Source organism: Bufo gargarizans, chromosome 10, assembly GCF_014858855.1.
Source record: "Bufo gargarizans isolate SCDJY-AF-19 chromosome 10, ASM1485885v1, whole genome shotgun sequence".
Taxonomy (NCBI): domain Eukaryota; kingdom Metazoa; phylum Chordata; class Amphibia; order Anura; family Bufonidae; genus Bufo; species Bufo gargarizans.
In genome coordinates this window covers 48,672,204-48,698,704 of record NC_058089.1, presented here as the reverse complement: position 1 = coordinate 48,698,704, position 26,501 = coordinate 48,672,204, and the positions used below count along the sequence as shown (strand labels likewise).

The following is a 26,501-nucleotide window of genomic DNA, read 5'->3' as shown; positions in this document are numbered from 1 at the left end:
CCCTTAAAAGAGGACCTTTCACCGATTTTTACAATGTGAACTAAGCATACAGACATGTAGAGCAGCGCCCGGGGATCTCACTGCACTTACTATTATCCCTGGGCGCCGCTCCGTTCTCCTGCTGTGCCCTCAGGTATCTCCGCTCACTAAGTTATAGTAGGCGGAGTCTGCCCTTGTTCTTCTGTAGCGCTGGCCAATCGCATTGCAGAGCTCACAGCCTGGGAGAAAATAACCTCCCAGGCTGTGAGCTTTGCGATGCGATTGGCCAGCGCTAGAGCAGAACAAGGGCAGACTCCGCCTACCATAACTTAGTGACGGAAATCTCCGCCTACTATAACTTAGTGAGCGGAGATACCGGAGGGCATAACGGGAGAACAGAGCGGCGCCCAGGGATAATAGTAAGTGCAGTGAGATCCCCGGGCGCCGCTCTATATGTCTGTATACTTAGTTCACATTGTAATAAATCGGTGAAAGGTCCTCTTTAAGAGCAAGTGCTCTTCTCTCTCGCTCCAGTGTCATAAAATTACAGCCTATGTGGTTTACTCCCACCCTGAAGACTTGGATGCTTTCCTACCGCTTCAAGCTCTCATCTGACATGTACATCCCCTTCTCTCTCCCTCTGCTGGGATCACTAATGTTGAAAGGAAAGGGCCGAGAAAGTAGAGAGCAGCAAGGAGCAGTGTGCTGTCCAATCTGTCAAAAGCAACAGAGGCGCCAGCTATGTAAAGCAGCAGCATGGACTCTACAGCAGCAAAGTGGTAGGACATTTTTTTCAATGAAGCCCAAGTTGATTGATTTTGCATTTAGGAGGTAAACAAATGATAAACAATGCAGAGCAAGGCTGTCCATAGCCTTTCATTCTCATGCATAATCACTGCTGTCTCTTATAAGGTTTTGAATAATAAAATATATCAGGCAAAATGTACCTGGGACATTCCTTGGCAAGTATCCAAAAATGTACTGTGTAACAACCTCCAAATCTGTGTATGCTGCTGAAGAAACTAAAGATCTAAGGTTTTCCCCTCCTCGTAAAAAGGGCAGGACTTTGCACACTGCCTGTGACATGCATCCTGCTGCACAGGTACAGCCTGCCACCTCTCCTGTGCGTTAGATCTGAATCTGTGGGTCTTCTGCATCTGGCTCCCAAACTGGAATGTGCTAAATAACTCATGATAAATGTGATCACACCACTCCAGGTGATGTCTGGACAGTTTCCTCTTAACCGATCTGGTTGCTTTATGCAGCACCTTTTTTTTAACATATTTTCTATGGGAAGTCTGCATTCTCAGGGTATGTTTACCCTGAGAATGCAGACTTCCCATAGAAAATATGTAAAAAAAAAAAAAAAAAAAAAAAAAACAAGAAAGTTTCATTCCTCTCAGCTCTGCTAACTTTTTGCACTGCTGCTGTTTGAATATTTTAGGGAAATTCTGGTTATGCAACATTTTAGATTAGGGTTTCTGTATATGAGCCGAAAAATAAACGCACCAGGAAGGAGGCGTCTGTTCAAGATTGGTATAAATCACATGTCGGAAAGAAACAGCCCTATACGTGCAAGTTCAGTCTAAATTCAGCTTGCAAGATCACTGACACTTCTGGCCGGGCACCAGTCATGAGCCGCCTGACATCTCAGCTCTGCACCAATAGCCTGTGAACACAAGTAGAAGCTACAGCAGACAGTAATGGAAGCTTGTGATACAGTTGGCTTCTTCCATCGGAGAGATAAGAAAGTTGGCAGGCAACAAAGAGACTGACAGATGGACACAGATATCCATGACGCATCTTGCTGTATTCAGAGACACTTGCCAAAATCAGCATGAAACTTACTAAGGATTCCTTTTGCTGCTGCGCTACCTTAAAGTGCAAGATGCACCAGTAATATTCCTGCGCATGGCTGCGGTAATTATTCATGTAGAATTACTATGTCCACCCGGGATTTCAGCTCATCCCAAACAAAGTTAATGGGGCAGGCCAGCAATCTCAGTTAAAAATATGGACAAAAGTAGTGTCATTTCTATTAAAAAAAGAATAAAAATAAAAAGCAGACTCCTTTCTCTGATCCTGGACAACCCATTGATTTTCTCTTAAATAGAAAAATGAATGGCCTGAGCCTTGCCATTGACTTTTACAACTCCCAACCAGGGGTGGTGCCACAAAAGAAATTCTACATTCTTCAAACCAGCACCTGGATCTGAATACTTCTGTATCTGCATGTAATAATAAATAAATAAAAATTCTAGTATAGCCACTGAGTTATTCAATAAAATGTATCTGTATAGCGCCACCTGCTGTTTGTTCTTTTCCCTATTTCTTGTCAAACTCACTGATGTAATCACACGTGCTCAGTGTGCCACCAGTCGTATTTTCTGTTAGAAGCTTTGGGAGTTACGGGAGGAGAGCTGCAGAAGAAAGGACACACCCCCCGAGCTGTGATCGGGAGAGAGCTGCAGAAGAAAGGACACCCCCCCCCGAGCTGTGATCGGGAGAGAGCTGCAGAAGAAAAGACACGCTCCCCGAGCGGCCAGCCTGAAGATAAGGTAACAGAACAATTGGAGCAATGAATGGGGAGATCTCTGGATCCATGTGAGGTACAGGGCTGGTTCTAGCTTTGTTCTAGCTCAAACAGCCGATCAGATGCTGATGATCTATCCAGAGGATAGAACATCAGTTTAAAAAAACAACTGCAGAACCTCCAAGTAATTTAGGATACAGTCAGTCTGTACCTGAAGGCAGGTTTATTGCAGTGTACTGACATCATGCGAGTACACGGCAATAGCCCCGCGATCAGATACAGTCAGTTAGGGTCAGAGGAGCCGCGGTCGGCCCGGCAGATGCAGTCAACACACAGACCATGTTTCCTGGGCCAATCACAGTCCTGTATGGTTGTCCATGTAATAAAAAGACAGTCCAGGTCCACCAGAGCAGCTCACCATTCTGGTTTATAGATGGAAGGGGGGGGGGGGGGGGGGGGTTCACCTCCATTATGTCAGACAGAGGTTATCCTAATCAGACCACTTTATACTCAGTTGTATTGGGCTTGGGCCATGCCGCTCCCGCTCTCCGCCTGTGTTAATGGGTTTTTCGGCCATTAAACACAGGGTTAATGGGGTTTTTTTAAATTTGGTTTTATGTCAAGTGTCTAAATGGCAATATACTCACCGAAGCGATTCATTGAAGCGGACTGTGGCTGCACAATGGAACACTATATCAATGCAGTCTTTTAAGGTGTCCTGGTCTTCCTTGCTGAGGTCCAGCTCCGGCTGCGTCAGTTCACTGCTCACTGCAATCAGCTTCTCTGCGCAGTGCGGCTGCTCCTCTCTCAACCTGTCAAACAGCTGAAGGAAGGAGAGAATCCATTACTGACACATTTCCAGCAATATTAATACCAAGAAGAGACGTAATATATTCAGTATCTGGACATCTCGTAATATCACTTGAACTGCAAAAAATATGGTGCAGAAAAGATAGATATATGTACAGACTGAGAATGAAGAGTCTTCAGAGGGTGCACAATGAGGAAAACCGCCAAGTGTGTTGGTGCTAGATCACCACACGGCCCAGTACAGATCCCAGGGGAATAATGACGACCTTTACAGGAGAACCTTCACTTTTTGCCAACTATGCTGAGGGAACATAGGCTTGTTAAGTCGGATTTTCCTTTCGAGATTTCCATTTGCATATCGGTTTTCCCGTAGTCTCTTTAAAAAAGGGTTTTCCGAGACCTATACACCTTTTAATGGGTCATCCGTATCTGATCGGTTGGGGTTAAACAACTGGGACCCCCACTGATCAGCTGTTCGAGAAGGCAGCGGTGTTCACAGTCTTCTCTCAGCCTTCCGCAGGCCGAGTGACGTCAAGTTCATCTGGCACGTGACCTGGGCCCAGCTCAGACCCATAGAAGTGAATGTGCCCGAGCTGCGATACCAAGCACAGCCACTATACGATGGACGGCGCTGTTCTTGGCGAGCAGAGCCGATGAGTGTCAGACCCTCGCCGATCAGTATGATGATCTTGGGAAACCCCTTTTTAAGGAGAGCCAGTACCCTACCTAAGCTAACCGTGCTGCAAAGAGGTCTTCGGGTACTTTCATCATATGGCTTAAAAAAAAAAATTGCCTTTTTTTGGAACCAAAAAATGCCACAATCAGATGTTGCATGCTGGAAATCAGAAAATGCCCTACATACGCCGTTTTGTAGTGATGTTTTAATACAATTTTCTAAAATTTTTATAGTAGTATTCTTTATTTGGGTTTTATTTAATAATTCTGCACAGTTTCTTTCGAAATATATCATGCTCTAGATGTGCCATTTATGATCTTCCTTCCATCTCAAAAAGGAGATAAAATGTGTAAAAAATAAATAAAAAAGCTATAAAAAAAAAAAAACACACAAAAAAAAAAAAACACTTGTGAAAGTGCATGAACTTTGTGGTATTTTGCAATAAGCAGAAAAAAATAAAAAAAAAGTTATGTGGCTGCACCCTTCCTTAAAGAGATTTTCCAGGATTTTAACGCCCTGGGTTCAACACCCAGCCGTTCAGCAGTAGGAGCCAGGACTACACAGCGTCCGTTGTGTAGTGGACAGGGCAGGGACCTGCAGCACTGAAGTGAATGGGAGCAGCTCTGCGGTTACGAGCTCCATCCACTAGACCAGGCATGGCCAAGCTGTGGCTCTCCAGCTGTTGTAAAACTACAATTCCCACCATGCCCTGCTGTAGGCCGATAGCTGTTGGCAGTCTGTGCAGCATGCTGGGAGTTGTAGTTTTGTAACATCTGGAGAGCCTCAGGTTGGCCATCCCTGCACTAGACCAGGGATCAGCAGGCTTCGGCACGCCAGCTGCTGTGAAACTACAACTCCCAGCATGCATTCTTACTCATCTGTTCTTTTTTAAACTCCCAAGGAAGTGAAAGGAGAATTGTGGGAGTTGTAGTTCCAGAACAGCTGCAGCACCAGAGGTTGCTGACCCCCACACTGCACAATGGACAGAGACCACGTCTGGCACCAGAGCCACTGCTGAACAGCTGATTGGTGGGGGGGGGGGGGGGGGTGTTGAATCCCCCGATGAGATATTGTAGGCCTAACCTGAGAATAGGCTAGCAATATTAAAATCCCATCAGGTCAACCGGTTAGCTCTGTGAACACCAGAGATGAGAAGGGGTGGCTCAGTCAGGCCTCGCTGTATGAGCCAAAGCAGAGAGAGCGAGGAGCAGGCAGCGGCCATTGCTCCAGCTGCAGTGACACAATCAGGCGACAGCAGCTTGTTTTCCCGGGTATTATAACCGCCACCATCTTAACTCCCCTCGGCTGTTAACCTCCTTAATACGTAATGCTGTGCATGTACGGCATTAGTGTGCTGGGGATGTATGGAGCGAACTCACAAGCAGAGCATAGGTGTGGCGGTGTTGGCTGTATAATACTGCAGACATCTGCTGGCAGTGACCGGGATTGGCGATGATGCCAACACCCGACAATTAACCCCTCAGATGTCACTGTCCATACCGAACTGGTTAGACAGAACGATGGTGGCTCCCTCTGTCTGACTTGGAACCGAACCAGAGTTCGGCAAATGTTTTTTTACAGTATAAATCAATTTCTGAAGTTATTACGCAAAGTCTCGCGAGTATTAACTTCGGCTCATCGGAGCCAATACATTCTAATGCTGTACGGAGCGCTCGCTCCGTACAGTATTGAAACAAAGTTTAATGCGAATCTGTTTCGGATGTTTCATCCAAAGTCGATTTGCTCATCCCTACTAATAACTATACACATTTGGTATTGCCATAATCGTACTGACACATAGAATAAGGATGTCCCGTCATTTTTAGTGCAAGGTTAATGCTGTAATGTCACATTCAAAAAACCTTGGCGGAAATGTTCGATCCTGAAGGGGTTAAAAGAGCTCTATTCTAAAGCATTGCGTTTTTATAAAACCTGTATTACACCAGGCGATTGTCGGGCCAATCACTAACGAGTGTCTGCAGTAATGCTGGTTTGCGACGATCTGGCAGTGTAATACTGCTGCCGATTACCCGAACAAGCAAACGCTCAATTATTGGGCAATCCAAATCCTTTGACAGGTTTAAAAATTACTGCCGCAGGCAAACAACTGGACAGCATGGGGAGGAGCGACGATGGTATAATGATAGCTCCGCCCTATACCGTGGAGGAGATCGCTGAATGTAAAAGGCAGCCGTCTCTTCTGCTAGTGATCAGGCGACTGCCGGGAAGGAACGCCTCCCTCCTGAGAATCATTGGCAGAGTCTGACACAGCCTTAGGGCTCATGCACAGAAACGTATTATCTTTTCGTGTCAGTTCCGCTTTTTTCCATAGACGAGGATTTTGTTTAACTGGACGTTTGATTTTTAACCACTGAAATAAAGTACCGTTGCACCGTCTGCGTATTGAGTATTATGCGTATTTTTTTTACCCTTTCAGCCCTATTGTACTATGCATTCTGTATTCAGAATGCTATAATTTTCCCTTATAACCATGTTATAAGGGAAAATAATAATGATCGGGTCCCCATGCCGATCGTCACCTAGCAACCATGCGTGAAAATCGCACCGCATCCGCACTTGCTTGCGATTTTCACGCAACCCCATTCATATCTTTGGGGCCTGCGTTACGTGAAAAACGCACAAAGAGGAGAATGCTGAGATTTTCACATAACGCACAAGTGATGCGTGAAAATCACTGCTCATGTGCACAGCCCCATAGAAATGAATGGGTCCGAATTCAGTCCGGGTGCAATGTGTTCACCTCACTCATTGCACCCACGGGGAAATCTCGCCCATGTGAAAGGGGCCTAACAGCAGCCAGTGTCATTGTGCTATAATGTATTCAGGAGCATATATATATATATATATATATATATATATATATATATATATATATATATATATATATATATAATTATTATTATTTTTTTAAGTCTGCAAAAATGAATTCAGCCTGCAAAGAAAGCAATATGGACAAATCACAATACATTAGGAAGTGCCTGGTATTAACTTTCTCTACATGATAAACACCATTTGCCAAAGTGAGACAACCCCTTTAAAACTATAAATCTTTGCATTACCAAAAGATAAAAAATAAAAATTAAACACACTATAAAAAGTGCCTAAAAGGCAAGGTGTAGTAGCGATCTCTCCGGCACGGTTCTGTATCAGATAGGAGCGTCTGCCAAAGATACATTCATGACGTGAGCCCAGGGCACAATCTATGTCAAATGACACAAAGATAAGATACAAAAGGGCGACTCCAGTTTCCTGCCCTGATTTGCAGACAGACTTGGGCCAAAGTACCCAGATATTAATCTACCAAATATACTAACAAAAATAGAGAATTAAAAAAATAATCAAATTTAAAATAAATAAATCTACACTCAACTGTGCGTCAGTCTGCAGGATCCTGAAAGAAACACTTTCTCTAGAAATCAGAGAGGCCATCACTAGCTGATCAGCAGGGGCCCTAAACCGTGCACCCACCCTAGCCTGGGGAGAGGGCATCACTAGCTGATCGGCAGAAGTCAGACACCCTGCACCCACGTTTGTCCTATCCTGAAGAGAGGCCCCGACTTAAGACTGGACAACACACACTTAAACTTGTCCGGCCACCATTGCCAAGAGAGCAGTGTGGGAAGGTTTCTGTTGCCGCAAGCACTCTCCCAATCAAACATAAGAAAGCCTATGCTAATCCCAGTTACCAGACCCGTTTAACCTCCTCTTGCCCTGCTAAAATCCAGCTCCCCCCCCACCTTATGTATCATCTGAAGCATTGTCCATGGTATGGGTGCACATTAGATTGGCATCCTGCAGCCTCGTAGTATTGCATCTATTTCATGCAAAATGTGTTAGCCCAAATTCACACACATACTGTAATTACGCACCACTATTTTTGACTCTCCGTCCCCCATCTGCTCTTTGTATTCAAAAATGCAAGATTTTGTAGACAGAAACTTGTTCTCATTTACATATCCCAGCTCGAATCAAGATGAGGACCACGAGTCCTCGGACATTTTTGCAGTTATGCATATGGGGCACAGTACACACATTTGACATCGCTATACATGTGACAATAACAGGATTGCATCTTGCTATGACTTGGCAAAAAAAACGTAGAAATACATTTAAAGAAAAGGGGGGGGGGGGACTAAAAAATTTACTAGTTTTGGCACCACATTAAAAGGGAATGTGTCTTCAGAAAATGAGACGGGGGCGGAGCTCCGGCGCAGCACGGCGAGAGCCGCCGGACTAAAAAGCCTGACATGCAGTAATTTTAGTCCGGCGGCCTTTCGCCGTGCACCGCCGGAGCTCCGCCCCCTTCCCCATTATAGTCAATGGGGACGGAGCTGCGGCACGGCGAAATAGCCGCAGGACGGATCCTACATGGTGAACAGCCTGTCGGATCCGTCCTGCCGCAAGTGTGAAAGTACCCTTAAACAATAGGTCAAGGTTTTTTTCCCCATTTCCCCATCTATATTTAATAAAATTTTACACTGAACAAAAAGTATAAACACTTTCGGTTTTGCTCCCATTTTGCATGAGCTGAACTCAAAGATCTGAAACATTTTCTACATACACAAAAGACCCATTACTCTCAAATATTGTTCACAAATCTGTCTAAATCTGTGTTAGTGAGCGCTTCTCCTTTACCGAGATAATCCATCCCACCTCACAGGTGTGGCATATCAAGGTGCTGATTAGACAGCATGAATATTGCACAAGTGTGCCTTAGACTGCCCACAATGTAAGGCCACTCTGAAATGTGCAGTTTGATCACACGGCACAATGCCACAGATGTTGCAATGTTTGAGGGAGCGTGCAGTTGGCATGCTGACTGCAGGAATATCTACCAGAGCTGTTGCCCGTGCAGTGAATGTTCATTTCTCTACCATAAGCCGTCTCCAAAAGGAGTTTCAGAGAATTTGGCAGTACATCCAACCGGCCTCACAACCGCAGACCACGTCACCCGGACAGCTCTAGCAACAATCGGTTTGCATAACCAAAGAATTTCTGCTCAAACTGTCAGAAACCGTCTCAGGGAAGCTCATCTGCATGCTCGTCGTACTCATCAGGGTCTGGACCCGACTGCAATTAGTCGTCGTAACCGACTTGAGTGGGAAAATGTTCACATTCGATGGCGTCTGGCACATTGGAGAAGCGTTCTGTTCACAGATGAGTCCCGGTTTTCACTGTTCAGGGCAGATGGCAGACAGCGTGTGTGGGTGAGCGGTTTGCTGACATCAACGTTGTGCATCAAGTGGCCCATGGTGGCGGTGGGGTTATGGTATGGGCAGGCGTATCTTATGGACAATGAACACAGGTGCATTTTATTGATGGTATTTTGAATGCACAGCGATACAGTGACGAGATCCTGAGGGCCATTGTTGTGCCATTCATCCACGACCATCACCTCATGTTACAGCATGATAATGCACGGCCCCATATTGCAAGGATCTGTACCCAATTCCTGGAAGCTGAAAACATCCCAGTTGTTGCATGGCCAGCATACTCACTGGACAGGTCACCCATTGAGCATGTTTGGGATGCTCTGGATCCGCATATACGACAGCACGTTCCAGTTCCTGCCAATATTCTGCAACTTCGCACAGCTATAGAAGAGGAGTGGACCAACATCCCACAGGCCACAATCAACAACCTGATCAACTCTATGCAACGGAGATGTGTTGCACTGTGTGAGGCAAATGGTGGCCACACCAAATACTGACTGGTTTTCTGACCCCCCCAGTAAGGCAAAACGGTGCACATTTCAGAGTGGACATTTATTGTGGGCAGTCTAAGGCACACCTGTGCAATATTCATGCTGTCTAATCAGTGTTGCGCTTATATTTTTGTTCAGTGTATAAAAAAAAAAAAAAAAAACTTTTTTTCGGGCCTGTGTTGCTGGAGTGGGGAGAGAAGGGTGGGCCCCCACTTCATCCGGACAGTCCGGGTTTTGGGCTGTCAGGTAATCACTCCTCAGGTGTCGCTCTGACTCTGCCCAGGAACAGGACTTCTGGGAGTCTGAGAGCATAGCAGGTGGTACAAACGATATGGTTATGTTTTGGGCCCAGTGTTAGGCTGGCACCAGGTTAGTCAGGAGTTCCTGATTGTATAGTTAGAACCGGACAGGCATATAATTTTGTTTTATTTAGGTACCCCTGCTGACAAATCTGGACAGTTGATGGAACTGAGCTTGCCTGGAATCTGTGGGCAATAGAGTGTGCTAGTCAATCCCAGAGACGACCCCGCTACCTAACTCTTACAATGGATAACATGGGATCCACCCTTTACAGTAGGTGATATTACAGCTCATCTACTTCCTCCCAGCCTCTGCACAGCCATGTAGAAAAGTCTACCATAGAAGTCAATGGGGTCTCCTCCTGTCCATTGTGTCTATGGCCCATGAGGGCTGCTCTCAAGAGACAGGAAGTCTGTTCCGCAAATTGTAAAGTAGGTCCTATTTTGGTCCGCCCTGCCGAGGGAGTGAAAAAAAAAAAAAAATGTGGAACGCACGCGGGAGGGTTCATATTTTGCAGATCCGTGGTTGTACGCATGAGGCCCCCTCATTCCCCCAAAAAAAGGTAAAAAATATTGCTGTGGACATTTCAGCAACTGAAGACCCTAGTCCTGAAAGCGTTAACAAGTGCTATCCCTGGAGCAAGGACAATACAGCCTTCAAGACAATGTAGAGAAGAATCAAGTCATCAAGGGGAACATTTTATTCTTCCCCCTCCTGAGCAGTATCTCAGGGTATCTACCCATACGTAGGCATCTATACATGCCGCCAACTTCTCTGCATATTCTTTACGATTCCGACACCACGTACAAGGCAAGCACAATGCGACTCAAGGTCCCGGTGCTGGTTACCATGGCAGACAAGCGTCTCTACCAAGGGAGAATCACTTTAAATCCACATGGGATTCACCACGGCCCTAACCAGGAGAGTAAATGTCAGAATCAGTGGTATAATTATCTGAAGGTGAACAGAGGGCAAAACACAGGAAACTGGCAAAGCCCCAAAACTCAGAGGGACTCCACACTAATCTGCATCTGAATGCAATCTGCTGTTCCATCCGTCTTTATCCTCGCTGCCCCCTGATCACCTGTTGTCAGCCTTGGGTTGGGCGATAAACCGGGACCTACAGGAGCACATTGCAGGAGAAACAGCGATGTGGCTATATCACAATTTCTTAATTACGGCAGTATTTTAGTGACATCATAGGAGCACTTAGCGCTGACAGCTTCAAAAAACAGGCATCGCATAGACACGTACCAACGTGTTATGTGCGCCAACACACATCCCATCCTGGCCCTCGATGCACATTACACGTCAGCAGGCTGCGCACCCAAGTCGGTACGTGTCGCAACACATGTTGCACAAGAGGAACGGGGACCTCAGACTAAGAGCGGCGGCACTGGTGAGCGAAATCCCTGTGCACCACTCCGGCTGGTACATTGGGGCCACAAGGAGACATTATACTCTATGGGGGCTCGACTTGTGGCCCCCACAAACAGTATAACATTTCCTTGTGCCCCCCCCATACAGTATAGCGTCTAATTGTGGCCCCCCTCATACAGTAGAACGTCTCACTGTGGGCCCCCCCCCCCATACAGTGTAACGTCTAATTTTGGCCCCCACCATTCAGTAGAATGTCTCCTTGTGACCACCCTATACAGCATAATGTCTCCTTATACCCCCCACACATTATAACTGCTCCTTGTGGCCCCAAGTTTTTTTTTTTTGTTTTTTTTCTAAATGGGCATTTATCATATATCTTGATATCATGATACATTTCTTAATGTTACTGTGGGGATTTTTCGATATCATCCCACCCTACGTCAACAAAAACGTTCACAATCCCTTGTGATTGACAAGTCTCTAGCGGAGATCAGACAGAAGCTCGTCCTTGGACGTCGCGATCACAAGATGCAAAAACGGTTATTCTGACAACACGATGAGGTGACATATGGCTGACGTCCCATGACTTACCTTGCAGCTCATCATTTCATCCACTCGTTCCTGAGGCTTCTGGCCAGCTTTGGGTCGCACCAGCACATAAACCGCCTTGATGCCCGGGCAAGACCTCAGCAGCTTCTCCAGCAGGACCTTCCCCATGAAGCCTGTGGCCCCTGTGATGAGGACATTCTTCCCTCTGTAGAAGTCTGGAATGGATATCATGGTGAACCTTAAGTCCTGTAGAAAGAACAGAATGAGAGGATATTTAGTGGTGACAATCCGAGCATCCTACCCGTGAGCTCCGAGAATGCAGAAAACCGTATCTACCCCAGCATGACACAGACTTATGGTCCACAAAACGGGCACAGCCGTCGCACATTCGTGGGAATGTGTCCTGAGGCCAATTCCACAAGAGCAAGGATGTTAACCGTTTTGCAAATGGACTGAATCCTGACCCATTCCTTTCTATAGGTACTTGCAGATTCATAGACCATCGCAGGATGTTTTACACTGTCCATTGTTTCCCGCAGCTCTCGTCCCATAGAAATGAATGGGCAGCGTGAAAAACAGGCATCCAGGTGAAAAGCGGTTTTCAATGATGTGGACAAAAAGGTTGTGTGCATGAGCCCTAAACCTGCGTGCAAAACCATCAGTTTTTTCCTGAATAGGCCCCGAATCTGTGTTGCTCGTGTGAAAGACTCCTTATACAAGACCCGACCAGGCGCGATCACGCTGGCGGCTTACAGATCCAGGAGGTTAATAAAGCGCCATTTAATGGTAATGTCATATCAACACCACACAAATTAATATAAATAAGATTTGGGGGAGGGGAGACTACTGTCAAAAACTGCAGGGTTCCCTCTATGTCAAAGGCAGGTAAGGCTACTTTCACATTCCGGATTTGAGATCCGGTACAGCGTCTTAAAACCGCAGCACACCGCTTCAGTTTTGTCCCCATTCATGGTCCATGGGGAGAAAACTGAAAAAGAAAAGAAAAGGAAAAAAAAAAAAAAAAAAAAAAAAAAAAACACACGGAAAAAGGAGCGCACCAGAATGCTTTCCGTTCCAGTTTGTTGCGATCCCATGCCGGGCACAAAAAACAGTTGCACGCAACATTTTTGTGTCCGGCGTAGGAAATTGAACAAGCCTGATCCGGCAACAAAAATCATCTTGGGGTACTTCACACTTGAAGCAGAGGATTCCGGCAGGCAGTTCTGTCACCGGAACTGCCTGCCGGATCCGGTAATCCGGATGCAAACGGTTGTCAGACGGATCGGGTATTTATTTTCTTCACAGATTTAAATGTCTGCGCATGCGCAGACTGGAAGAACGGATCAGTCAATGCAGCAATTTTAATCCCGGCACCAATACACTTCAATGTAAACCATTCCGCCAAGTGTTTAGGATTCTGCGGTATTTTCTCTGGCCAAAAAACGTAAGAGGGACTGAACTGACGCATCCTGAACGGATTGCTCTCCATTCAGAATGCATTAGGATAAAACTGATCATTTTTTTCCCGGTATTGAGCCCCTGTGACGGAACTCAACACCGGAAAACTTTAACGCTAGTGCGAAAGTACCCTAAGTCAAAGGTGCCGGATACGAAAAAAAACGGATCCAGCTCCCATTGACTTACAACAGTTTTAGTGCCGTTTCCCCCCCCCCCCTTCATTTTTGATAAAATACAAACAGATTCGTTCTAAACGGATGCAGCCGGTTGTAGTCGGACTGAAGGGTTGTGCTGCGGTTTATCTCAGCTTCCTGGACCCCAATAAAGTGTGACAAATGAGGGTAAAGCGACTATAGAGTGGCTGACCACCTCCAATTTATTTTCCTCAAATCTTGCTTGACATACACCATCATTTGGGCCAGTTTTCTGGTGCAAGTAATGCCTGAAACGTACACCAGCTCCTAGCCGGCAGATTTCAGATTGTGGTGCACTGATGACAGGCGGGCACCTCTTCATTATGGCGTATCTCTCCATCGTAAACTGCATCACGAATGGTGTTAGATAAAGGTCGGGCATGACAGGTCTTCCCCACAGAGCAGGCGGTGCCAGCGTTCGAACCGCGATACGGGACAGAACTTTTTTTATGTTTGCCTTGCCGGCGTATAGGTGCCATGAGTCACCACCAGACAAACACTGCCCAAGCCTGCATTGGATCAGGTCCTCCTTGGATCATGAAGGGTTGCTGTAGAGCCGTCCAAAATACACTTGGTAACCTACCAAAAGGTGGAGAACTGTACATATTTTCCTACAAAACCAAGCAAACATGAAAACTTCCATTTTATCAAACCCGACTACTGTACAAATGACACGCAGGGTATTACACCCACGTCTGCCTCCAGGTGCTCGTGTCGGAGACCGGAAGAGCGGGAGGAATGGCAGGAAATCCCTGATGACAGGAAAGCATTTCTCCAGCCCTCTGCCCATACTAGGGCTGCAGCAACCGATTATTTTTAGGATTAATCAGTACTCAAAAAAAAAAAAAAAAAAAAAAAAAAAAAAAAAAAAAATAGACTGTTTCCTTTATAAAAACTCAGACCCCCAACACCCTTCGTTCCCCCCTGTGCGATCAGCCCAAGTTCCCCCCCCCCCAGTTCCATCAGCCCAAGTTCCCCCCCCCCCCAGTTCCATCAGCCCAAGTTCCCCCCCCCCCAGTTCCATCAGCCCAAGTTCCCCCCCTCCCCCCCCCCCAGTTCCATCAGCCCAAGTTCCCCCCCCCAGTTCCATCAGCCCAAGTTCCCCCCCCCAGTTCCATCAGCCCAAGTTCCCCCCCCCCCCAGTTCCATCAGCCCAAGTTTCCCCCCCCCCCCCAGTTCCATCAGCCCAAGTTCCCCCCCCCCAGTTCCATCAGCCCAAGTTCCCCCCCCCCCAGTTCCATCAGCCCAAGTTCCCCCCCCCCCCAGTTCCATCAGCCCAAGTTCCCCCCCCCCAGTTCCATCAGCCCAAGTTCCCCCCCCCCCAGTTCCATCAGCCCAAGTTCCCCCCCCCCCAGTTCCATCAGCCCAAGTTCCCCCCCCCCCCAGTTCCATCAGCCCAAGTTCCCCCCCCCCCAGTTCCATCAGCCCAAGTTCCCCCCCCCCCAGTTCCATCAGCCCAAGTTCCCCCCCCCCCAGTTCCATCAGCCCAAGTTCCCCCCCCCCAGTTCCATCAGCCCAAGTTCCCCCCCCCCCCCAGTTCCATCAGCCCAAGTTCCCCCCCCCCAGTTCCATCAGCCCAAGTTCCCCCCCCCCCAGTTCCATCAGCCCAAGTTCCCCCCCCCAGTTCCATCAGCCCAAGTTCCCCCCCCCCAGTTCCATCAGCCCAAGTTCCCCCCCTCCCCCCCCCAGTTCCATCAGCCCAAGTTCCCCCCCCCCAGTTCCATCAGCCCAAGTTCCCCCCCCCAGTTCCATCAGCCCAAGTTCCCCCCCCCCCCAGTTCCATCAGCCCAAGTTTCCCCCCCCCCCCAGTTCCATCAGCCCAAGTTCCCCCCCCCCAGTTCCATCAGCCCAAGTTCCCCCCCCCCCCCCAGTTCCATCAGCCCAAGTTCCCCCCCCCCCCCCCAGTTCCATCAGCCCAAGTTCCCCCCCCCCAGTTCCATCAGCCCAAGTTCCCCCCCCCCAGTTCCATCAGCCCAAGTTCCCCCCCTCCCCCCCCCCCAGTTCCATCAGCCCAAGTTCCCCCCCCCCAGTTCCATCAGCCCAAGTTCCCCCCCCCAGTTCCATCAGCCCAAGTTCCCCCCCCCCCCAGTTCCATCAGCCCAAGTTTCCCCCCCCCCCCCCAGTTCCATCAGCCCAAGTTCCCCCCCCCCCAGTTCCATCAGCCCCAAGTTCCCCCCCCCCCCCCCAGTTCCATCAGCCCAAGTTCCCCCCCCCCCCCAGTTCCATCAGCCCAAGTTCCCCCCCCCCCAGTTCCATCAGCCCAAGTTCCCCCCCCCCCAGTTCCATCAGCCCAAGTTCCCCCCCCCCAGTTCCAGCCCAAGTTCCCCCCCCCCCAGTTCCATCAGCCCAAGTTCCCCCCCCCCCAGTTCCATCAGCCCAAGTTCCCCCCCCCCCCAGTTCCATCACCCAAGTTCCCCCCCCCAGTTCCATCAGCCCAAGTTCCCCCCCCCCCCCCCAGTTCCATCAGCCCAAGTTCCCCCCCCCCCCAGTTCCATCAGCCCAAGTTCCCCCCCCCCCCCAGTTCCATCAGCCCAAGTTCCCCCCCCCCCAGTTCCATCAGCCCAAGTTCCCCCCCCCCCAGTTCCATCAGCCCAAGTTCCCCCCCCCCCCAGGTTCCATCAGCCCAAGTTCCCCCCCCCAGTTCCCTCAGCCCAAGTTCCCCCCCCCCCCCCCAGTTCCATCAGCCCAAGTTCCCCCCCCCCCCCCCAGTTCCATCAGCCCAAGTCCCCCCCCCCCCCCCCGGTTCCATCAGCCCAAGTCCCCCCCCCCCCGGTTCCATCAGCCCCCCCCCCCCCAGTTCCATCAGCCCCCCCCCCCCCAGTTCCATCAGCCCCCCCCCCCCCCAGTTCCATCAGCCCCCCCCCCCCAGTTCCATCAGCCCAAGTTCCCCCCCCCCCAGTTCCATCAGCCCAAGTTCCCCCCCCCCCAGTTCCATCAGCCCAAGTTCCCCCCCCCCCCAGTTCCATCAGCCCAAGTTCCCCCCCCCCCCCAGTTCCATCAGCCCAAGTTCCCCCCCCCCCCAGTTCCATCAGCCCAAGTTCCCCCCCCCCAGTTCCATCAGCCCAAGTCCCCCCCCCCCCAGTTCCATCAGCCCAAGTCCCCCCCCCCCCAGTTCCATCAGCCCAAGTTCCCCCCCCCCCCCAGTTCCATCAGCCCAAGTTCCCCCCCCCCCAGTTCCATCAGCCCAAGTTCCCCCCCCCCCCAGTTCCATCAGCCCAAGTTCCCCCCCCCCAGTTCCATCAGCTCCTCCATGCCATCCGTTGCCATGTCCCCCAGTGCCTCCATGCCATGTGATGTCCCCCACTGCCATCAGATCAGCCCCTCCATGCCATGTCCCCCACTCCCAGTGCCATTTGCCCCTCCATTGCCATGTCCTCCTCCTCCAGTGCCATTTGCCCCTCCATTGCCATGTCCCCCTCCTTCAGTGCCATCTGCTCCTCCATGCCATGATCCCCTTGCCCAGGGCCCATACACAACAACCTATCTTAAGGGTGTTTCCCATCCACAGCACAGAGGATCAGTATCTGATCACCAAGGGTCTGACTGTTGGGACTCCCAGAATCCACTAGAACAGAGGTCCCGATCTCCGATAGGCCGACAGAAGTGAATGGAGACGTGGTCACATGTACTACTGCCGCATTTTACGATCTCATAAATGTTGGCGTTTACAGCAGTTGGACCCCTAGCGATCAGATACTGATCTCCTATCCTGTGGGGGGGGACTGCTACTAGAGAAAACCCCTTTAATATCATTATGGATAACAATCTGATATGTCAGGCATCAGCAACCTCAGGCAGTGGTTGAACTACAACTCCTAGCATGCATATTTTCTTAGCCATTCTCAGAACTTCCACAGAAGTAACTGGAACCTGCTGGGAGTTGTAGTTTCACCACAGGAGTGCTGACTGTTGACTTGTGCAATAAGTTCTAGAAAAACTCCAACCAGAAAACCAAAACTGCCCCCATTTTTGTCACCCGCCATATACAGCTTCCCCGTACATCTTCCACATTGGATGATCGGAAAATGTACATATGCTGTAAATCTCTTGTCAGTGTACATGATCCTTTAGGTTAGGACAGGGATTAGTGACCTCTGGCACATCAGATGTTCTGAAACTACAACTCCCAGAATCCTCTTACCGTTTCTATGGGAGTTACGAGAACAGCCGAGTAATCCCTAGATTAGGAATACATGTGTGATGTATAGTGAGGCTACATCACAATATAATGAAAGTGAATGTAATAGTGTTGCAACCTGCAAGTCACGGCGGCGAGCGGCCGTCCAGAACCTGCTGACATTTTGGCAACTTGAGATTCACAACGAGGCCACAATTATTTTCAATATGTTGCGATTCAGCAACGCGACCGTTCAACGTTTAGTGAGGGCAAAGGCACTGTGGAGCAGGGATTTCAAACTCTTGGGATTGCAAAACTACAACTCCCATCATGCCCCGAGATCTGCAGGCTGTCTGGGCACGACGGAAGATGTCGTTTTTCAACAGCTGCAGGGCCGCGAGTTTGACATACAGTATGTGCTTAGAGGAACAGCCTTACTGCCAAACTGACCACTGGCATCAGTCGAGAAGGGGATGTCAAATCCCCTAAATACATCAGACCCCATGCCCTGACAGCCGGGGTCTAAGCACCATCTCACTTATGATTGGGAAGACTGGACACAACTGAGGCAAACTCTTGAAGGGCATCTGTCAGCAGCTTTGTACCTATGAAACTGGCTGACCTGTTAGCAGCTGAAGGCATCCGTGTTAGTCCCATGCCCATATGTGCCCGCATTGCTGAGAAAAATTATGTATTAATATATGCAAATGAGCCTCTAGGAGCAACGGGGGCGTTACCATTACACCTAGAGGCTCTGCTCTCTCTTCAACTGGTTCTCCCTCTGCACTTTGACAGGGCCAGGCAGAGAAAACAACATCATGCCTGGCCCTGACCAGGAGCACACTAAGTAATCACGGGGGCCCATAGCAACATTAATATTACGTCTTCCAAGCACAAGCAGTAAAAACCTGAAAGCTTATAATGTTTTAGTATTTAATTATATGTCTTTTCTTAATGAGCAAGGATAATGCACAGTGATGTTACAATACAGGAAGAATACACAGGACTGGGAGAATACACACTGATGTCATAGGGTTGGAGGATACACACAGTTACGTGACAACACAAGGAAAATTTACCCAGTGATGTCATAGGGCTGGGAGAATGCACACTGATGTCACAATGCTGGGATAATGTACACAGTGATGGCAAAGAAAAGTTTTGTTTTCATATATGCAAATGAGCCTCTAGGAGCAACGGGGGCGTTGCCATTACACCTAGTTACTATGCTCTCTCTGCAACTTCCCGCCCTCTGCACTTTGCTCGACAGGGCTTGGCAATGATGATTATACTGCCTGGCCCTGTCATAGTGCAGAGAGAACAGACCCTTCAAGTGTAATGGCTACACCCCCGTTGCACCTAGAGGCTCATTTTCCTATATTAAAACACCATTTTTCTCAGCAATGCGGGCACATATGGGCATAGGACCAACACAGATGCCTTCAGCTGCCAACAGGTCATCCAGCATCACAGGTACACATTTGCTGACAGATGCCCTTTAATCTCATGATGACCATGAAGAAATGTCATCAAATCCCAGGTTCTCCTCTTCCAGTCCCCTCCAGCATTCACCCCACCCTTTAACCTTAAGGACATGACCCTCTTTCTCTAATATGTGGTCCTAAAAGACATTCAAGTCCCACGGAGGCTCTGCTTGTTCCGACTGGCACCTCCTTACCAGAACATTATGTAATACAAGTGCATGGATCCTAGCCAGTTCAATAGGAGGTTTTGATGAATCAATGTGGTTTTGAGATAACCGCTTTAACAGAGATTAATATATATGACGACACTATAGAATAACTTCACAACCCCATTTTATATGGTGGCGGGGGGAGAAGAATTGGCTTCTCTATCCGGTTGCCTGTGTATGGATGGGTCCACCAGAGCCCCCTCTCTGACATCTATAGCCCCTCCCACGAGGCAGGGGGGCTGCCTGTAATACTATAGCCCCTCCCACGAGGCAGGGGGGCTGCCTGTAATTCTATAGCCCCCCCCACGAGGCAGGGGGGCTGCCTGTAATTCTATAGCCCCCCCCCCACGAGGCAGGGGGGCTGCCTGTAATTCTATAGCCCCCCCCCCCACGAGGCAGGGGGGCTGCCTGTAATTCTATAGCCCCCCCCCCCACGAGGCAGGGGGGCTGCCTGTAATTCTATAGCCCCCCCCCCCACGAGGCAGGGGGGCTGCCTGTAATTCTATAGCCCCCCCCCCACGAGGCAGGGGGGCTGCCTGTAATTCTATAGCCCCCCCCCCCCCCCCCCCCCCCCCCCACGGCAGGGGGGCTGCCTGTAATTCTATAGCCCCCCCCCCCCACGGCAGGGGGGCTGCCTGTAATTCTATAGCCCCCCCCCCCCACAAGGCAGGGGGGCTGCCTGTAATTCTATAGCCCCCCCCCCCACGAGGCAGGGGGGCTGCCTGTAATTCTATAGCCCCCCCCCCCCCCCACGAGGCAGGGGGGCTGCCTGTAATTCTATAGCCCCCCCCCCCCCCACGAGGCAGGGGGGCTGCCTGTAATTCTATAGCCCCCCCCCCCCACGAGGCAGGGGGGCTGCCTGTAATTCTATAGCCCCTCCCACGAGGCAGGGGGGCTGCCTGTAATACTATAGCCCCCTCCCACGAGGCAGGGGGGCTGCCTGTAATACTATAGCCCCCTCCCACGAGGCAGGGGGGCTGCCTGTAATACTATAGCCCCCTCCCACGAGGCAGGGGGGCTGCCTGTAATAGTATAGCCCGTCCACAGGGGAAGCTTTTAACACTCATTGCTTAGAGGGGGGAAGGGGGGGGGGGAATAAATCGATTGATAAGCGGCTACTGCAGAGTGAAAGTGAGATAAGCACAGAAACCTTATCAGAGTAAACTACTCGCTATTGATTAGCACAAGTATTATCCCCATCCATAAAACACTGATAACATTCCATAAAACACTGGAGGAATCTGTACATGGAGAGGTTGTTGTGCGCTGGGATTGGAGAAAGGCGCACAATACACCCTGGTACGGCCGTCCGAACCGCCATTCACAGCATAGAGGCCAAGCCGTCCCCAGGGTCAGCGGACAAGGGCGGCTTTGTCTTCCCAGCGAGTACAGAGTGCGTCAGACCCACATTTGTGTACTTTATTTTACTTGCACGCTCGCTGCACTCATGGAAAAGAAACAAAAAAAACACAGCAATTTCCCAACTAATAAAAGAGAGGATATAGTGAGAAATGGTCATAAAGTGACAGTAAAGTCAGCGAGACGTCTCCAAGGACAGTCACACTTCAGAGGCCTAGGAACAGGAACTATTATGGATGCGAATACAAAAAAAAACTGATTTGATGCCAGTCGTCTTTCACATTAGCTTTTTTTTTTTCTGGGCGGATCCGTCCGGGGGGGGGACGGATTTGTTTTCTACTGTGCCGGAGAAAACCGATTCGTCCCCATTGACTTATATTGTGTCCGTTTCCATTCAGAATGCATTAGGGCAAAACTGATCCATTTTGGACCGATTGTGAGAGCCCTGAACGGATCTCACAAACGGAAAGCCAAAACGCTAATGTGAAAAGTAGTCTTATTCTAAGGTAGGCGCCACAGAGGACAGCAGTGCCGCCGCCAGGTAGGCGCCCGTAGCTTGGGAACTGCGCCACGCCTAGGTAGGAGCCCACAGCAGGGGAACCGCACAGCCGGCAGACAGGCGCCCGCGACAGGGGTACCGCACCGCCGCCAGGTAGTACAAAAATGAAGGTAAATTTTCTGTAAAATTTACCTTCTATTATCATGCAACTATAGTCAGCCATTTTGGAGGCCATGAAGAACGGTTACTGGTCACTTATCACGCACACAAGTATGGTAACCCCTCCTTCTCAGCCCTATGGGGGAGATTTATCACTCATAGGAGGCGGTGCCATCAGTGACAGAGCTGTCAATCACCGATAGGACCGCCTCCTGGACCTCAAAGCCCAAAATAAACAGGAATTTAAATGAAATACAAGTAAAGCCTCATTAAATCCGTGAAAAGGTGGTCAGTGATGACTCTGAAGATGCCAGTGGAAGACCTGCAAGTGGTCCGTGTGTCCATTTTTTACTGTCCATGTGTCATCGGTGTGTCACTGTGCAGCTGAATAGCTTTCAATGCATCTTTTCCTAATGATCCATGAAACACGGACCCATAGACTACGATTGTCGCGACAGATCCGTGAACACGGACATAATAGAACATGCACCCGTGCTAAAACATGTGTGAATACACACATTAAAATGAATGGGGACGTGCACTGTCAGAGGAGAACATGTACAGCACATGTATGTGGAACACTGACCTGTGAATGAGGCCTTGTTCTAGAGCCGGAGGAGCTGAGCAGATTCAGTACATGCTGCCATATTTAACAGGTCCCCTTTAAGACACGTTTGGCTTGTATATTACAAATAAATATTTCCAGCTGAAATCATATAAAATAGTATTGTTCCTTTAACAATCATACAGCAACGTGCACGTCGGGCGGCCTCAGATAAATGAGCGCTTTTATTCCCCGGGCGCCTATAACGTGAGGCTCTAATTGGTCGATTACAGCGAGACAACCAAAAACAAACAACATCAGAGATCAACAACCGTGCCTACATGATCCCGGCAGGAAATCCATGACGGTGACCTGCGCTCTTCACAAACACTCCCCTGGGGTCCTCCGACAACCTCGAGAGGGCACATTTAAAGGGATGCCTTGTCATAAATATAATCTAGTGTCCTCCCATGGCAGACAGCACAGAGACATAAAACACCTATACAGATATGTGATCCAGTGTCCGCTCACTGCTGATGCGAGGGGAGGAGGTTATCGGCAGGGTAATAATTACTAGGTGTAGAATCGGGATAACAGCTCTATTATTCTATTGACAGAGCCATGTAAAGATGCCCACTGGCTGGATTAGTCTAATGCTCTTACAGGGGGGGGGGGTCCTCTCTGGCCGCAGTGATGGTCTGACAGTGTTAGGGTACAACTACTCTGCGATTTTGCCCTCGAGACATGTCGAGTGTCCAAGTATCACAGATCAGCCATAGAAATGCGGTCGCAGCGCAACTCACACATTTGCTGCAACCCCAGAATTGCAAAAAAAAAAAAAATTTAGCCAGCAGTGTTGGATTTTTGCTATTCTGGGGCAGCAGCACACTTGTGAGTCGTGTTGCGACCCTATTCATTTCTATGGCTGCCCTGTCACATCAGTTCTTAAAGGGGTATTCCGGTTATAGAAAGTTATCCTCTATCCACAGGATGCGGGATAGCCATCAGATTGGGGTCCTACCACTGGGGGGAAAAAAAAAAAAGTGACTGTATCCGAGGGCAAACTATTCCCAACAATCAGTTCTGCCCTGTGTCCCTAAATGGCTGAAAACCCCCTCATCGGGTTATATTTACTTGCTCTTCCGGGCAATGCCTCAACCCAACATCAAATACTGGACAGAACCTGCAGAGCAAAGTCTTCACTGTGGGTGGACATGACTGGCAGCCATCGCTGGGGGCTCCATGATACCAGTGCCAACAGACCAGACTCTAAAAGACACTGGTGAATTCTAGTTTTCAGGGCTGACTGCATCTTCTATGGGCACCTAAAAAATCATCACTGCTGACAATAGGCAAACTGTATGGGGGGGGAGTGTAAATCGCCATTTATAATCAGCGTCAGACAACTCGTTAGGCTACTTTGACGCTCACGTTTTGTGCAGATCCGTCATGGACGGATCCGTTCAGATAATACAACCGTCTGCATCCGTTCAGAAAGGTTCCGTTTGTATCATCTTTAACATTGTCTTGAACACCATTGAAAGTCAGAGGACGGATCCGTTTTCCCATTGTGCCAGATTGCGTCATAGAAAACGGATGCGTCCCCATTGACTTGCATTGTGTGCCAGGAGGGATCCGTTTGGCTCAGTTTCATCAAGCGGACAGCAAAACACCGCAGGCAGCGTTTTGGTGTCCGCCTCCAGAGCGGAATGGAGACTGAACTGATGCAAACTGAGCGGATCCTTTTCCATTCAGAATGCAGTAGGGCAAAACTGATCTGTTTCGGACCCCTTGCGAGAGCCCTGAACGGATCTCAAACGGAAAGCCAAAACGCCAGTGTGAAAGTAGCCTTAGATCGTCAACCCGCGCTCATTAAGGCTCTGCATCGGCCCGTGTAAAAGCTACGGCTACATGCACAGCTTGGTAAGAGCAATCCTCATATCTAGTGCACCACATGGATGGAGCGGCAAGACTAGCACGAATGCTACCATTCAGACTGGCGGATGTAGCCGAGCACCGTCTGTGGAAGTCCCATAGAGACCGAATGGAGCAGCAGCATGAACGCTCCTCTGATACGGGGGCACTAGTCCGCCTTTTTGTGATCAGTTCGATTCCTGCAGTCAGACCCCCATCGGTCACATACTTATCCCCAATCCCTAAATATATATTTTTTTTTAAATAAAAATTAGACGTCATCTCTTTTTTGCGGATCAGTGTTTTCAAATCGAAAAATACTTAAGGTCGTACGCTTCAATGTCCCTTCAGCCTTGTGAATAGGAGCAGATATTATATCCACCTGGATTATGGCGTAAGACGGTATACACCTGGCCCCGGCATCTGGCTGCCGTCCATGGAGATAGAAGTGTGTATTTAATACAGGTGACAGATTTCCTCACTGCACCTTTAGACACAATTACAAAAAGGAACCTCCAAAAGTCAACGCCTCGAGGACCGTGTTTGCTTTCTGCTCCGGGCGCACTCGATGCAGGTTTTCAGGCAGAACTCCAAAATGCTGTCCGTGCGATCAAATAGCGAATCCAAACACTAAAACTGCTGCGTGCTGAGGCCGCGAGCATCAGACGTCCGTAACATGATCCCCTCCAGAGACGCGGTGACCCAGGACAGCCCCGCACTTCCATACACTGGATGTACGACACTTAAGGGTTTACATCCATTGTTGCATAAGGCTTGCAACGTGGTCGGATCAATATCACAGGCATCGCGTAGATATCGGTTTACTGCACGGGTCTGGATTGTTTTACTGTAGGAATACATAGAAATACTGCTGATTTAAAGGGGTTTTTCAGGAGTTAAATACTGATGGCCTGTCCTCAGGATAGGTAGTCAATATCGGATCATTGGGGTCCCGCACCCTGCACCTGCTCCGTTTGGGCACCTAGGCCTCCTCACAGCGGTACAATGTATAGCGGTTGTGCAGGTCTCAGCTGCTCTTACACCATGTGACTGATGAATGCAACATGGCTGGACTAGGAGGGGGCCGCAATGACCACCAGCCTCTTCAAACGGCTGATCGGCCAGGGCACCAAGAACGCATTGAGACCTGGAATCTACTGAATTAGAGTGCATTAGCACGAATATATGTATTTTGCACAACGCAGATACGCAAAATATAAGGAGAACGTTAGTGTTACATCCATTTTTTATTTTTTTTTGCAGACCCATAGTAATAATGCCTATTCTTATCTGCAAATCAAACAAAAGGACATGTTCTTTTTTGCAGGGCCGCGGAACGGACATAAGGATGTGGATAGCACACGGTGTGCTGTCTGCATTTTGCAGCCCCATTGAAATGAATGGGTCCGCATCCAAGCCGCAAAAAAAGGGTTTACGCCAAGCAATAAAATACTCTGCTGAGAACACAAGCACAACAGCAGAGTCATTGGTGGTTTCCCAGGCTGCAAATTACTGGCAAATCGATATTTTCAGCTGTGGAACCAAGCGACGGCATCAATTATATAAAAAAGGGCATCCGTCAGCAGTTTTATAGCTATGACACTGGCTGACCTGTTACATGTGCACTTGGCAGCTTTAGGCATCTGTGTTGGTCCCATGTTCATATGTGCCCGCATTGATGAGAAAAATTATGTATTAATATATGCAAATGAGCATTACCGTAACACCGTTCTCTCTGTTCTCTCTGCAACTAGCGCACCCTCTGTACTTTGACAGGGCCTGGCAGTGTAAAAGTTGTCATGCTTGGCCCTGTGCAAAAGGTGCGGCAGTTGCAGAGAGAGCAGAGCCTCTAGGTGTAACAGTAACGCCCCCGTTGCCCCGGATTATACAGGGCACACATACTGTACACCATGAACCTACACTGGGAGAAGACCACTTGGCCGTCAGTGGCACAGAACTGGCTTAATAAGCTGGCAAAGGAGCAGGAGCGTGCCACGCTTGTCTAGAGGGCCATTTACAGCCGCTCCACTGCCGGGTGGTAAAGAGTAAATCCGATAAGCAGATTTAAGGACTGGAGTTACAGGTTGGATGAGATTTTCTAATTCCTGGAAAGTGAATGTAACCGGCTGACAGGCAGCCATGCCCATGACTCCGGGGTGCTTCGGATTATACTATTGTGTTACACACAATGCCAGACAGACAAGAGTTTCTGGAAAGACGGCATCTAGTAACGAGCTACCTGTAACCTTGGAGGGAGAATTCAAAGGGCAGATTTGACAAACCTTTATTGCCTTCTGCCTCTGCATTCGGCAGACTCACTTTATTTTAATGGGGTTGTCTGGTTTCAGCAGGAATCCAGACAACACAGGGGACCCAACTGGCAGATCCTGCTCCGGTATTCCTGGCTGCAGCTGTAATATACTGGCAACACGTGACTGCTGCAGCCAATCACTGGCCTCAGTGGTGCACTAAAGAGCCCAGGGATTGGCTGCAGCAGTCATGTGTCTATGTACCGTCACCGCTACAGCCAGGAGACCCACATCATCTGCCAAGTAATGATCACTACTTCTTTACTGCAGGTAGATCCTGCGTTGTCCAGTTTCCTCCTGAAT

The 26,501-nt window shown here is 49.1% G+C and overlaps 1 protein-coding gene across 4 annotated transcripts in view; it reads right to left on the bottom strand.

Annotated features, from left to right (window-relative positions):
- The window catches only part of LOC122920399 (fatty acyl-CoA reductase 1-like), a 69,498-nt gene that overhangs the window by 30,111 nt on the left and 12,886 nt on the right, over nucleotides 1-26,501 (bottom strand). For all 4 annotated transcript variants that reach the window (XM_044269862.1, XM_044269863.1, XM_044269864.1 and 1 more), the window contains exons 2-3: nucleotides 11,995-12,198; nucleotides 3,160-3,335 (exon numbers count right to left, since the gene is read on the bottom strand). In XM_044269862.1, the coding sequence (XP_044125797.1) occupies nucleotides 3,160-3,335; nucleotides 11,995-12,183 (365 nt within the window). In that variant the 5' untranslated portion in view covers nucleotides 12,184-12,198. The remainder of the gene's footprint in view (nucleotides 1-3,159; nucleotides 3,336-11,994; nucleotides 12,199-26,501) is intronic.